The following is a 14,157-nucleotide window of genomic DNA, read 5'->3' as shown; positions in this document are numbered from 1 at the left end:
CACTCAATAGTCAGTAGATCAAAAAATACAAATTCTATAATTACCATCCGAAGCTAAACAAATAAGAAATAAAGATTTATCCTCTGATTTTTAAAAATCCTCTGTTATTAATTTCTCTTCAATGTAAAATATTTTAGACTTCAAAATTTTATTCTTATAAAGAATGCTGAAAAAACAATAAGGAGATATGTTAACATAAAGAGTTTAGTATTAGGAAAATTAGAAGAATAAAAGAGTTCAACAATTATTTATTAATTAAACATGTACTGATTTCAATAATGAAAGCATATCTGTATCTATGTAACATATATCTATCAGAATCAGATTGATTCAGGAGTAAATGTGTCTTCCTTGGTACTTGCTCTCTGTTTTTTTGTAATCTGGTGGCAGTGACGGTATAGGGTCGTCGAGAACTTGGACTTCTTTCTGAGGTTTGGGACGTGAAGAATCGTGAATTCTGGCCTCGCAGAAATAACCGAAGTGCGGCCTCTCGATGTTCAATTTGTCCAGCATGCATTTATCGTAGACACCTTGGGTTTTGCGGCATCTAGAGGGAAAAACACATTTTTTCGTTTTACTCAACAAGGCTGAGACAAAGATATATATTCATGGAAATTTTAAATTGATTTGTTTTACTTTTAATTGATTTATTATTTTTATACAAAGTATGGCTAAGATGTAAAATTAGCGTCATGAGCGGGACCTAAACCCACGATATCTAAATTAGTATTTCAGTGCTCTACCGCTTTGGCCCTCAAGACTCCCCATCTCAACCAACTTTTTTAAATTTCACCTATTTTCGGCACTATTCAAGTATTGTGTATTCATATGGATTCTCAGTAATGTACAAATTAGCCACTGGGAGCTGTTAGTGAAGAGCGGGTCCTTCAGTAATTATGTAATATATATGCTTTAGTTGATCCTCTTATCCAAAGTAATTAGTTTTACTGGATTTATTATTTTAATTATGTTTAATGGTCTAATTGACCATAATAATTATTTCAATTAATTATTCTTTTTATTTAAGTAAGATCTTGGTGGAGATGAAAAAAAAAGAAGACAAAATGAGGCAAAATGCGAAAGGTTGTAGGTTGAGATAGGAAGTTGGTGTCGAATGATAGCTCAAGTGGTTAGAGCAGCGGCATATTGAGCCGAAGGTTGTGGGTTCAAATCCTGCTTGTAACGCTAACTTTTTCATCTCAACCAAGACCTTATATAAAAAGGATTTATTATTTTTATGCAAAGTGTGGTTGAGATAAAAAAAATGTCACAACAGCTCAAGTGGTAGAGCACGGGGGTACTGATCTGGATGGCATGACTAACTTTTTTAGTCCTAGTTATTATGGAAAATAAACAAATAAATACAAGCATATGATGTTTTTGTGTCTTTGTGTGTATAAAAACTTGTGTGGATAAAATTCATCCGTTTCATTTCCAAGGTTCTCCCACATTTTTGCATATAAGGGACTTTTAGTTTATTTTCTAGACATGGTTACTGCCCATCAAATTACTGGATTATCATACCTTAGACCTCCATACAGTGTTTTACAATTGAGTTTTAGTTTGACATTTTGTCTTCTAATTTTTCTTTCAATAGAAAATACTTATTTTGGTTAACTTTCATTCTTCCTGGTCAAAAAAAACACGATTCCTGCCATACAGAAGTACCTGTTGAGTGTTGCAGAGAGGAGATCAGAACTTAGAAAAATAATTGACTATGGATATCACGATAGGGATAGGGATAAAAGAGGTGGCCACAAGGCCTTCGGCACTCGACCTGAGTAGATCTATTGTGTTCCCCTGTTTTTTATAACTCACTGGCCAACTTCAGGTTGTTAATCAATCTCTATAGCCTTCTTTAGTGTAGTATCGTGATTGTGGTTTTTTCTGACCTAGTTGCATGATTCAGCATCTGTTCTATGATCTCCTCCTCTTTCTGGCAGTATCTGCACAGTGTTTCTTGTCTGTACTCCTATCCAGAGCATGTGCTTTCTTTTTGGTAGTGTCCTGTCAGGAGTTCAACCGGAATCTGGTTCAGTTGTGGTTGCCTTTCACAAATTCCTTTGAAAGTTTCCTATGAATCTCTTCCGTGTACCTCATGCCTTTGGTATTGTTCCACCAGGTTTTGAACTCATTAAGGAATCCATTTAAGATGTATCCTCTTTTGTGGCAGGATGCCTAGGCACAGGAGGGTTCAAGGACTTAGAGTCCATGTTGGCCCCCTCTCTGTGCCTCTATGCCCCAAGTACCCAGGGACCCATGCCAGAGTCAGGTCATTAGTATGTCAACTTGTGCCAGAGCCCCCACCTGCTTTGCCTTCACCACGCATAAGGCTAGGACTTTTAGTGGAGCCTGACTGTCAGAGAAGACGGCTATCTTCCGGGAATATATTCCTAGACTTTTAGCACAAGGAACTGAAGGGGTTCTCTGCAGTTTTCAGCTTCTTGTTCTCCTTTTTGGTTTCATTTGGGGAACTTGCAACAAATTGAGCTCCATGTGTGCCTTTGTTCTTCTATTAAAGAAAGTCATTTTCAAAAGGGGTCAGGAGTGAATTCAGGGTCTCTGGGACCCAATCCAGCCAGACCTTTCATTGATGAATGTAATGTCAAATTTCATCCTTTTCACCAACCATTTCCCTTATGCGTCAAACAATCCTGAGGAGACGGGAATCGAACCCAAGATCGTGTGATCTACTAGCTGAGAGTCTGATGCTTTAACCACCATGGTTAGCTCACTTTAAAATACTTTTTTCTTCTTCAACTTATACTCAAATAAATGTTCCAAGATGCTGGGATTCAAACCCAGAATTGCTAGCGTGATAAATACGAGTCAGACGCCTTAACCTCAGTGCCAGGAAGAATCCTATAACAGCTACTGCAATTTTAAGACTTCAAACTTACACTGTTAGTTATTTAGAACATTCACTTGTTATAAAATTATTAATAATTGAATATGATAATTTTCTTACGGTGCAAAGTCAAAGCTGGTGCTAGACTTGTCAATACACTCCGTATAGATCTCGAACTCTTGCCTACAGGCTTGTTTCATTTTCTGGAAGAAGCCCAGGGAGCAGGCGGTGACCTCTTTGCCTTCCTGAATACACTGCCTGGGATCCTGCGGGTATTCGCTCCTGCAGAGCATGAACTCCTGCAAAGTCGAAGGTGGAAAGTAAAAAACAAAAACCAAACAAAAAGACAGGATTATGAAGTGAAAAGATTGGATTTTCAGCTCTCCTAGAAGGTCAACTTGCATTGTTAACATTTTCGCAGTATTTCCCAAGGTGGAACGCAGCCGCACGAAGTACCGCAGAGCTTAAATTAACTTCTGGCACCGTCAGTTCTTCTTCAGTGGGTAAGTCCACTTTATAGCTCACTACCATCTTCCTTAGAATTCTTCAAAGATATTTAAGACAGAACTGAGAAAATGAAGGTTATCTTCGATTTCGGGTTATCCTTCATGTCAGACTTTTTTTGAATCCAGAATCATTTAATTCTTGATATTATTATTATTGTTTATTATTATTATTTTGAATTTTTTGAATCTTATTTTGAATAATTTTGTTAATATTGTCTATATAACAAGATCATTGAATTCATACTAGATATATTCTGCATTGCTTACTTATATTAGATAAATATAAGTTATATAATATTATTATATTAGTTTCTCTTCTTTGATTGAACTCTTTACAGTTGCTTCATATAGTCTTAGAAGTTTTTGCAATATATAATTTTATTTTAATATACAGGGTGTCCCAGTTCCTTCTGACGAAATTAGGAAATCAATTCTACTCTTCGTTTGGAGCAAAAAATGCGCAGGAGAAAATTTTTGGAAAGTTCTCTACTTTGAAGATATTCGTCAATTTAGGGTTTTTCAACTTTTCACTACCTTACCATATAAAAACGCTTACAACTTCCAAAATGTTGAGACTTCAACCAATTCGATTATAGCATTTGAAAGAACGCTAAATTTGCTGTAAGATACTTCTATTTGCAATAATCTGAATGACATAAAATGTTAGCCAATATCAGTTGGAACATGTCAAAATTACAAAATTTAAAATTTTGGTCATGATTGCACGTTCTACTGAGGTTACAAAAAAATACCTACAACTTGTCAAATTTCACAAAAACTTTTTCATCTAATATGCTTTACGTTGATATATCCAGGTTTTTAAATAATGTTCTAGTAGAGTTGAAAAATCAACGTAAAGCATATTAGATGAAGAAGTTTTTGTGAAATTTGACAAGTTGTAGGTATTTTTTTACCGTTAACCCCAGTAGAACGTGCAATCATGACCAAAATTTTAAATTTTGTAATTTTGACATGTTCCAACTGATATTGGCTAACATTTTATGTCATTCAGATTATTGCAAATAGAAGTATCTTACAGCAAATTTAGTGTTCTTTCAAATGGGGTAATTGGATTTGTTGTAGTCTCAACATTTTGGAAGTTGTAAGCGTTTTTATATGGTAAGGTAGTGAAAAGTTGAAAAAACATAAATTGACGAATATCTTCAAAATAGAGAACTTACCGAAAATTTTCTCCTGAGCATTTTTTGCTCCAAACAAAGAGTAGAATCGATTCCCTGAGTTTTGTCAGGAGGAACTGGGACACCCTATATATCCTCTCACTGAAAACTATTTTTATCAACCTCTTTTAAAATTTTCTAAAGGTAGATCTGTTGCTTCCTTATTCTTCTTTTGTACTGGCAGATCAACATACTAATTTGCTAATATATCAAAATTACATTTTGGACGCTATAACCGATGGTTGTCAGGTATATTCTGTATATGTAGATTATTCCAAGGTCTTTGACAAAATTGGTCATAACATACTTATTAAGATAGAATATCTGGAAATGTACAGCTTTGGCTGCACAGTTATTTATCTGAACGCACCCAAATAGTTAAAATCAAGTCTTTTAGATCTCTTCCCTTTTCTGTTTTGTCTGGTGTGCCACAAGGCTACCACCTTGGTCTTTTTTTCTTTCTCCTCTTCATTAATGATATTTACCTTCCTCTATCTGATACCGAGTTTCATCTATTCGCTGATGATCTAAAAATATATAAAAAAAATATTCTGCCTTAGATCACATTAATTTACAAAACGCTCTCAATTATATTTCCGACTGGTGTCAAACTAACAAACTATACTTAAATAATTCTAAATGATTTACTATCACTTTTTTTTTTAAACAAAAAATTTCCTATTTTCCACTCTTATACCATTAATCTCAGCTACTTAACCAGAGTAACTTGTATTAGAAATCTTAGCGACTTTGATAGTAAACCTACCTTTAAGATACATTTAGAAGAAATCAAAAATTGTTCCTTTAAAATGTTTGGTTTCATCATCCGAAGTATTTTAAAAATCTATATAATTCACTTGTTTGAACTATTCTTGAATATGCCTCAATAATCTGGAATCTGCACTACTACACTGATATAAAACTAATTCTCACTGATTAATATCAGTTTCTTCATACATTATATTTCAAATAAAACTGTTGCAATGATAAATCCTCTCATGCTCCCATTAAATCTTAGTTCAATCTTTCTGATCGTAGATGCAGAAGAAAGTATTTTGAGATTGTTATTTTCAAATTAATTAATAATTGTTTTAGATTCTCTGGAAATCCTTGGTAAACTCCAATTTTATGTACCTCTTTGCCACATCAGAAATCAGAAAATAGTTTTTATTGAATATAAAGGAACACATTTTTCACTATACTCCCCAATGCACAGCATGATGATAGAATGTAACAACATATGCAATACCATTGATTTATTTAATACTTCTGTTTCCTCATTAAAACAACAGTTACTTAAAGCATAATAATTTTATTTAGTTAAAAAAAGCTAAAAATGTATGCTTATAATGCTTTTATGTTATTTTTTTAATGATTCCTAGTCGTTATAATTATATAGAGAGGATGTTTAATTAAATCTTTATGTTTTTTATTTATAAAGATTTAATTGTCTTTTTCATTGATGTGTATTATAAAAAAAAAAGAGTTTTATTCTTTATTAATGTTGAGTTAGTTATAAGCATTGTATTGTAGATTTTTTTTCTCCTTACTTTTGTATACTTAAACAAATTTTTCTTTTCTTTTTTAAGAAATGGGTTTTTAACCCATAAAAATAAATAAATAAAATAATTTAAAAAAAATATATGGATTATTTATTATTAACTACTGTCCTGGGGGACCGCAGCAGTTGAGTGGCAAGTTTGTCAGACTTTCAGCTCATAGACACTGCAGTCATCGGTTCAGTTCTCACCATCGCCTCTAGAATTTCTGACTAGTTCCCATGGAGAATATACATATTTATATGTGTATGATATGAATTGGTTCACAGCTCTTGTTGTCTAAATGAAAAAAAAAAAAATAAATAAAAAATAAACATATGTTTAAAATTCAGGCAAAATATAACAATTAGTCAATTAATCTTTATTGCTTGAACAGTGCTCTTAACATTAGTATTTCTTTATAGGTTGCTCGATTTGGAGAAAGATCTAAGAGAAAAATCTGTGCTTTTTTATTTGCGATTACTTTCTGAAATCTGAAATCGAAGTTTCAATGCATATCCAAAGTGGAAGAATAAAATCCAAGAATGAAACCAGTTTTTGGGAGCGTCATTTTCCAAAAATATTATTCGTCTTGACACTCTTAGCATCGTCTTTTGTCCTGGTTTACTTTGTGTTTTTCAACACAGCTGAGACCAATCCGTGTGAAAACGCCTTAAATGTTTAGTGAAAAACCGATTTTAGTGATGGATTTATAAACGTTGCAGATCGTCTTCATTCTTCTCGTGAATTAAAAGTGTTAAAAGGAAGTTACATATTGAATACAATAATATATGTATGGTTAAACAATTAAACTAAAGTTATTTACTTAATTTGGCATTTCTTTAAAAAAAATTAGATAAATTAAATCAACACTGCAACTAGCACATTTAGCATACCTTGCCATTAATAAAGCATTCTTCTCATAATACCAATAAGAAAATGCTTTTAAATTATCCAACATCTGTTTGGACTTTTGGCCTAATTCAGAAGTTTATATATTTGAATTTTTTCATGAGACTTCCAGTATCAATGGTGTTGTACAATTTTGTACTAAAATTAGGAAAATTTGACTTTCCAATTTGTTTAATTGGGCTAGAATGAAAAAAAAAAAAAAGCAATGGGAAGGAAATTTGTAATGTTATTTTTATTCACAACTCTTAGTCAATATATTTTACATTTGTTCATCTATAGTTATTAAATAGACAATGTACTATAATTGTTCTCATTCAGTTTGACTGAGAGAGCAATTATTTTGTTTGTTTATAAATTATCGTGCAAATTAGTTTTATGCTAATTTTTTACATACATTACATTGAAATTCTATGTTGATAATTATATATCACATTTGGGCTATGTCAGCCTGAAATGGGCCGACAACCTTCTCACAGACAAGGGAATTTTGAAATCATTCAAATGTATACATTGGCTAGTCATGATTCAGTCAAATTTAAATAAAATTTATACACATAATTACAGGTTATTGGTTCCGTTTTCAATTCACCAATACCATTCAGCGGGCCTTCTGTGCTTGTATCTCGCCTGGGTAAACCTTGCTGCTGGTACGACTACGGCTTCGTATTCTTCGGACGCTTGTAGAGGAGTTTTGCTGTAATAATTTTGTGAAGCGGAAGGAAGTAAAAGACTGCGGTATGACGGATGGGTGACGGCAGATTGATAACCTCGGGTCTTCACTCTTGTGTATTGTAGTGTTGGATTTAAAGTAGATGGCTGGAGGGCGTCATTCAATGTCACGTCATATTCTTCATCGATGTCATAGGTCAAAATTGGATGTTGAGTCGAAGCTTCACCAGACGGTCCTGGGGCTGTAAATTCAACATTTTTTGATGGTTTAAAATATTCCGGTTCTTCTTTAACTGGACGTGTGTTTACAAATGGATTTCTATAATTGGGTCCTTGGTCTTGATTTGGTTCTTGTGACGGCGATGGCCTATGACTTTGATAAAGTGGTTCATCCAAAGGTTTCTTAACATCTTTGTTGCCAGGTCTATTCCCTCGTCTATAACCTGCAGCTGTAATCGGCATTCCATCGAGAGCTGGACGCTTAAAATGTTCAGGTCCTGTTGGGATGGTAAAGCTCGCTTTGAAATTAGGTTTCTGTCGCACATCAGCCTGCAAGGATTGTCTAAAATTGTGTTCATCAGGGTTCCTTGAGTTACTTTGGTGATTTTTAAAATCGCTTTCTGTTTCTTCACTTTCTATTTTGAAGGGTCTCTTATATGGGTCATCATTCGGTCTTCTTGATCCTTCGGGTCCAGTTGTGATATAAGGTCTTCTAAATATATGACTCGGACCTTCAGAAGTGGTAATCGGAAAGGCATCGGGCTTAAAAGGCCTTCTAAAATTGTCTTCTGGCCTTCGAATGGATGCCGACCCGGTTAGAGGAATGTTTTGTTCTTGTTTTAGAGATGATTTAAAGTTATCCGGTTTTCTGTTAGATTCTTGGGCATTGGTTGCCAAAAGTGGTTCCGTCTTGGCAGGCCTTCTCAAAGAAGTTTCATTTCTTACATCAGGACCTGTAGCAGTAGGTTGAAAATATTCAAACTTAACGGGCCTTTTGTAACTGTGGTTTACATCTTCAGTATTTCTAGAGGGTTGTGTAATACTTGGTGTTGGGGTGGATTCTGGTCTCAGAGACTTTCTGAATGATCCTGTGTCTGCTTGTTGATCTTCAGAACTTGAAAATTCTTGGCTCAAGGATTTGCTTTCTTCTAGTGGTAACGATATGTCTGCTTTTTGTGGCCTTCTGTAAGAAACTTCATCTGAAGGTGAGGTCTGTGATGGAAACGGTCTTCTAGGAAGTTCAGATATTGGCCTTCTATATTTTAAATCCTCCTCCTGTTTCCGAAAACCTGATGGACTTCCAACATGCGAGTTGAACATTTCAGGTTTCGCCGTCGTTCTTTTAAAATCAGATTTGACCCTAGGTCGAAAAGTAACTGCAGATGATTTTTGCTTTGTCACTGATTCTGAAGTAGGGGATAACGTTATTTTTGAATTTCTATATGAAGTCGTGGAAAACCGATGAGGAGCTAATGTGGTTGCTCTATTATCGTTTTTACTTCTTGGTTTGAATTTTGGTTGCTCAACATAATCATATTCTTCATATTCTTCATCTTCTTCTTCCTCATATGGTTCCAGAGTTGTTGTTGAAGGTGGTGGAGGTTTTGGTGTGGTAGTAGTTGTAGTCGTGGTTGTAGATGTAGTTGTCAGTTTTTTAGGTCTTGATCTCGGCTTCTCAATTTTACCTCTGCTAGGCCTTCTCCTGTCATCTTCATCATCGTACCTGGAATATTCTTCTTCTTCATCTTCATCATAATATTCGTATTCTTTTGATGGGCGCCTGTCTCTATCAGGTCTTCTTCTTTCATCCTGATATCTTCTCCTCGAACTTCCTCGTCCACTTATATAACCAGGTCTTTCTGACGGAATTGGCTCTTCGCTATCACGATGGCCTGAAACAAATTAATGACATTCTTTTAATCACAGCACAATAGTTTAAAACCAATATGATAATAATAATTTATTTGCAACAAATAATATTTGAACAAAAATAACAAAATTTTTCTAAATTAAATTAATTTACAAAAAAAAATAAAAAAAAACCTTTTCTTCCTTTCCCCATTGATCCTGAAGGCCTATGTCTGTAATCATCTTCTTTTCTATTTCCTTTACGCACTCTTGGCCTTTCTTCTTCTTCATCTTCATATTCGTCTTCGTACCTACTAGGACGTTTCCTTTCTTGATGTTGCATTCGTCTTCTTCCACTCTTTCCTATGACATATGCAAATAATATTAAAAAGAAAGTTTTTTTAAAGCTTTTCTTTATTTGTTAAGCTCTAGCTGTTCTATTTTCTACATGATTTCCTACCTTCACCTGCATCAACTGTATTATTTATAAAGACTGTACAATCATTTAATACTTATTCTGTTAATGTTGATAATATTAAGGTGCAGTATTTTATCCACCACCTATCATATATACCCAATTGTACTAAAGTAAATTGATTTAAATTGAGGGACTTTCTCAAATATAAATTGTGCACGATTTCGTAGCTACATGCTTTCATTGCTTACTCATTCTCGTACCTGAGTCTTTTTTTTTGGGTGGGGGAGGAGGTGGAGGATCATCATACTCTTCATCATAGTATTCTTCATCCTCTTCTGATTTTGGATCAGAGGTGGGTGTCGGAACAATTGTTCCGGGCCTTGTGGTATAATCGTATTTTGCTTTTTCATTTAATGGCACTGGTCTTTTTATTTTTGGGAGAACTTTTGGTGCATAAACTGACAACGGAGCTCTTGTTAACGGTACCTCACCAGATGGCGGGCTTGCAGTTGTACTTGTAGTAGTAGTTGTTGTTGTTGTAGTATGATCATCTCTTCTTGAGCCTGTAATTTTGTTTGGACTGAGTTGCCTTTACTAGAATGACAATTTTAACTTAAAATTTGAATGCTTGCCAATGCCACAAACATTTCATGTTTTTTCCATTCCAAATGAAACAGTCTTGCCTTTTTTTATTTCTCACCAACAACTGTAAAATTCTACAGTATTTATTTGACTTTTGATTAAAAGCAGAAGAAAAATAGTTGGAATTTTTATTTTTTTCTCATGATATTACCAAAACAAGTGCTAGGTTGCTAGAGATATTTCAGAAAATTACAGCATAAAATACCTACTTGTGAAAGTAGTATTTATCATCAAAACCAGCTTTTGATAATTTTATTAGTCAGTTAGTTGCACAATGATTTATATTTTACCACCTATTAAAACAATGTTTCATAATCAGCGGTTTTAGTTATATCATCAGTTTTGTTTGGCAAATTCATTTAATGCTTGTTGTTCACTTAGTACTAATTTTTTAAAAAGTTTTTCAAAATTTTCAAAATTCAAGTTTATGCCTACATGCTGGCAATAAATAATTGTACTGTGCTCATTTAAATTAGTACATTTAGTAAAAAATGTTAGAATATTTTAAACATTCTGAACTTTAAAAGACATACAGAGTTGTAGTGCTAACTTTCATGGAATTACCATTTACGGGAATATTCTAATTTAACAGTGATGTGAGTTTCAAGTTAAAATTAAAACATTAAATATTTTTAATAGATGATTTAATCTATTAAAAATGAGATGCCCAAGTTGCATAATGGAATTTCGCGCTGATTTTTTATTTTTTAAGTATGTATAGAATATTTTTTCTTTTCAAATTGTGTTCTATTTAGGATTAATAATTATTGTTTTGTTTGTTTAGCAATTGGACATAATTTAATGACATTCATTAAAAAAAATCATTTATACCAGATGGTCTTGGTTGTCTTCTGTTGGTCTTTCTTGGAGGAGGGTCAGCCTCCTCATCATAGTATTCATCATCATAGACTTCATCATCATCATAATAGTATTCATAAATGGGCCTTCTCCTTCTATAAGGCCTTCGCCTTCTTCCTACACTTTTCCTAGGTGGTGCTGGTGTTGTGGTTGTTGTAGTAGTAGGTGTAGTAGATGGTGCCTTAGTCGTTGCTGGGGTAGTTTCAGACTGTTTGTACAGTGCTTCATTTCTTAAAAATGACATTTTATATTATAATTTTTTAAATTTGTTTTCTTTAAAATGTTCAAAAATAATCAAACCTTATGTAGTATTTTGGAGAATTGGCACAATCTACTTCTGATACAAAATGACAGATAAATGTTTTTTGGTCGAATGCAGTGTAGTTTGCACAAAGGAAATCATATCTTGTACCAAACAAGCAATGGTGGTACACCTATAATTTATGCAAGTTTTTGTATATTAAAAAACAAAACCAAAACATTTTCTATTTTGAATCTACAGTTTACAACTAAACTATAACTTGGTTCGTAAATAGTTATAAAAGTGTAAACTATACCTGGCAATGGTGAGGGACACTTGCATAGAAACCATCATGTAGTCCATCGCATTCAAACTCAATATCTTCTGGCATACTATTATAGAAAGGATAATCGGTTAGATTATGGCCTTTCAACTCCCTCGGTAAGTTTGGATCATGGATATAATCTTTCTGAGGTATTCCAGTTAATAATGATTTTGTCTTGACTACAGTGGAATTGGTACCATCATCACCCACTACAACTGTCACCTGAAAACAATTCAGAATTAGTATTTTTGATGTCAATATGAATGAAATGATGCCAATATGAAAATACTTTCGGGTCGGACAATCACTCTATTCTTTTGTTAAAATTTGTCTCTCAATTTAAATTTAGTTCTTCAGCATGTAAACTTGTATCATCGTATTTAAATAACCAAACCTAGAAGTTGTAGTACAGATATGTCATCTCCTCTTCCCTTATCAATAGGTGTCCCTCAGGGCTCTGTCCTGGGCTCCTTGTTGTTTTCATTGTTAATTAATGACATCTCAATTTCTCTTAATTGCTACCATTTTTTGGCCAATGATTGTTTTAATTTTATATGCATTGCCCTCCTGTTAAATTACTTCAATATATCTCAAAAATAACTAAGAGCTTATATCAATTTCAAATTGGGCCAAATCCAATTTGATTAATATTACACCCTTTAAAATCACAAGCTATTGTTATTTATAAAAATTGTCTGAAAACTTGTTGTTTAAGAATAACACAAATCTTAAGTTCACTATTTTTCGTGGTCCGCTTGACCAATTAATAACATTCAATTATCTCAACTTAAAACCTTAATTAACAAATCTTAAGTTAAGAGTTTTGGCTGGCATCTTTCTTGCACTTTCAATTGGAAAACTCAACTTGGGAAAATGTGTCACAATGTTTATGGTATGCTTTATTCTTTAAATAGTCTTTCCTATGTTACACCTTATTCCTTGCATCTAACATTAATTAACTTGGTTGTAGCACGCTTCTTTCAATATTGGGACATTTTTTCAAATTCATTTGATTTTAAATCCTTTTACAGGCTTCAAATAGCTATTAATGAATGCACATATTATGTATTATAGATCACGAGGTCACATATCCGATGATTATTTTCAATTCACTAATTTTCGTGGTCCGCTTGACCAATTAATATCTTTCAATTAATTAAGGATTTTTAGTTGAGATAAAAAGTCAGTGTCACGAGCGGGATTCGAACCCACGACCTTCGGCTAGATATGCCACTGCTCTACCACTTGAGCTGACTTCGATCCACTCGGACACTAACTTCCCATCTCAACCCCACCTTTTGAATTTTCCCTCCTTTTTGCCATTTTTCAATTATACTTAGTTAATTTAAAAAAATTATTTTCAATTGTGAACTTCATCAGTACTACAAATGTAGATGCATTAAGCACATAACATAAAATGTGTTCTCTTCCTCCTGGCAATATCAGCACAGTGTTTCTTCTGTTTGTATTTGTATCTGGTGCATGTGCTTTATTAAGTGGCAGTGCCCTGTCAGGAGTCCAACCAGAATCCTTGCCCTGCAGTCGCCTTCCAGTAATTCTGTTGTAATTTTGCAGATGACCCTTCATGATCTTCACGTGACTCATGCCTGTGGTATTGTTCCACCAGGTTTTGGATTTATTAAGGATCCATTTTGAGAGTGTCCTCTTTTGTTGATGTTAGGCCACAGTAGGGTTCAGGACCTAGATAGATAGATAGATAGATAGAGATAGATAGTTCAGGATCTAGAGATTCCATGTTGGCTCCCTCTTGGCCAACATGTCAACTTTTTCGTTGCCTCTATGCCCCAAATGCCCAGGGACCCAGCCAGAGTCAGGTCAATAGTGTCGCTGACTTTCGCCAGAGCTTCCATGCAGCAACACTCTTTGCTTCACATCGCTTGAGGCTAGGGGCTTTAGTACTGCCTGACTGTCAGAGAAAATAGCTATCTTCTGAGAATGTATTCCTAGCCTTTTTATTTCCCTGGCACATTGTTCAATGACTATGATTTCAGACTGGAAAACTGTAGCATATTTATCGAGGTTTACCGTCAGTTCAGTATTTGGATTCATTCCGAAGACTTCACCCCGTGCCCTTGTTGGTTTTGGAGCCGTCACTTTCATGCACAAAAGATTGATGACATTACATTCGTCTCCTTTTTGCATTCATTCCTTTT

At 34.1% G+C, this 14,157-nt stretch overlaps 2 protein-coding genes across 3 annotated transcripts in view; both read right to left on the bottom strand.

The window, feature by feature from the left end:
• Positions 1-228: 228 nt before the first annotated feature.
• On the bottom strand, positions 229-3,452 carry LOC106669714 (NADH dehydrogenase [ubiquinone] 1 alpha subcomplex subunit 8). Its single transcript, XM_014399375.2, has 3 exons — positions 3,251-3,452; positions 2,969-3,147; positions 229-547 (listed from the first exon to the last, which is right to left on the bottom strand). The coding sequence occupies exons 1-3, from the start codon at positions 3,377-3,379 to the stop codon at positions 331-333; spliced, it is 525 nt and encodes a 174-aa protein (XP_014254861.1). The 5' UTR covers positions 3,380-3,452; the 3' UTR covers positions 229-330.
• Positions 3,453-7,192: 3,740 nt separating this feature from the next.
• LOC106669716 (serine/arginine repetitive matrix protein 1) overlaps positions 7,193-14,157 on the bottom strand; it is a 73,363-nt gene continuing 66,398 nt past the window's right edge. Inside the window, exons 4-9 of one of the 2 annotated variants that reach the window (XM_014399378.2) lie at positions 11,975-12,205; positions 11,718-11,851; positions 11,391-11,647; positions 10,178-10,480; positions 9,695-9,862; positions 7,193-9,543 (exon numbers count right to left, since the gene is read on the bottom strand). In XM_014399378.2, the coding sequence (XP_014254864.1) occupies positions 7,568-9,543; positions 9,695-9,862; positions 10,178-10,480; positions 11,391-11,647; positions 11,718-11,851; positions 11,975-12,205 (3,069 nt within the window). In that variant the 3' untranslated portion in view covers positions 7,193-7,567. The remainder of the gene's footprint in view (positions 9,544-9,694; positions 9,863-10,177; positions 10,481-11,390; positions 11,648-11,717; positions 11,852-11,974; positions 12,206-14,157) is intronic. The other variant, XM_014399379.2, reaches the window with a different exon arrangement.

The sequence above is a fragment of the Cimex lectularius genome, unplaced genomic scaffold (assembly GCF_000648675.2).
Source record: "Cimex lectularius strain Harlan isolate CLEC.00 unplaced genomic scaffold, Clec_2.1 scaffold8, whole genome shotgun sequence".
Taxonomy (NCBI): domain Eukaryota; kingdom Metazoa; phylum Arthropoda; class Insecta; order Hemiptera; family Cimicidae; genus Cimex; species Cimex lectularius.
Note: the sequence above shows the minus strand (reverse complement) of the source record. Positions and strands in the feature narration are given on the sequence as shown.

Coding starts and splice junctions, on each gene's coding strand:
- LOC106669714 (XM_014399375.2), bottom strand. CDS start 3,379: ATGGTAGTGAGCTATAAAGTGGACTTACCCACTGAAGAAGAACTGACG. Junction 3,148..3,250: donor ACTGCGAAAATGTTAACAAT/GCAAGTTGACCT, acceptor TCGACTTTGCAG/GAGTTCATGCTCTGCAGGAG. Junction 548..2,968: donor ACCAGCTTTGACTTTGCACC/GTAAGAAAATTA, acceptor TTTTCCCTCTAG/ATGCCGCAAAACCCAAGGTG.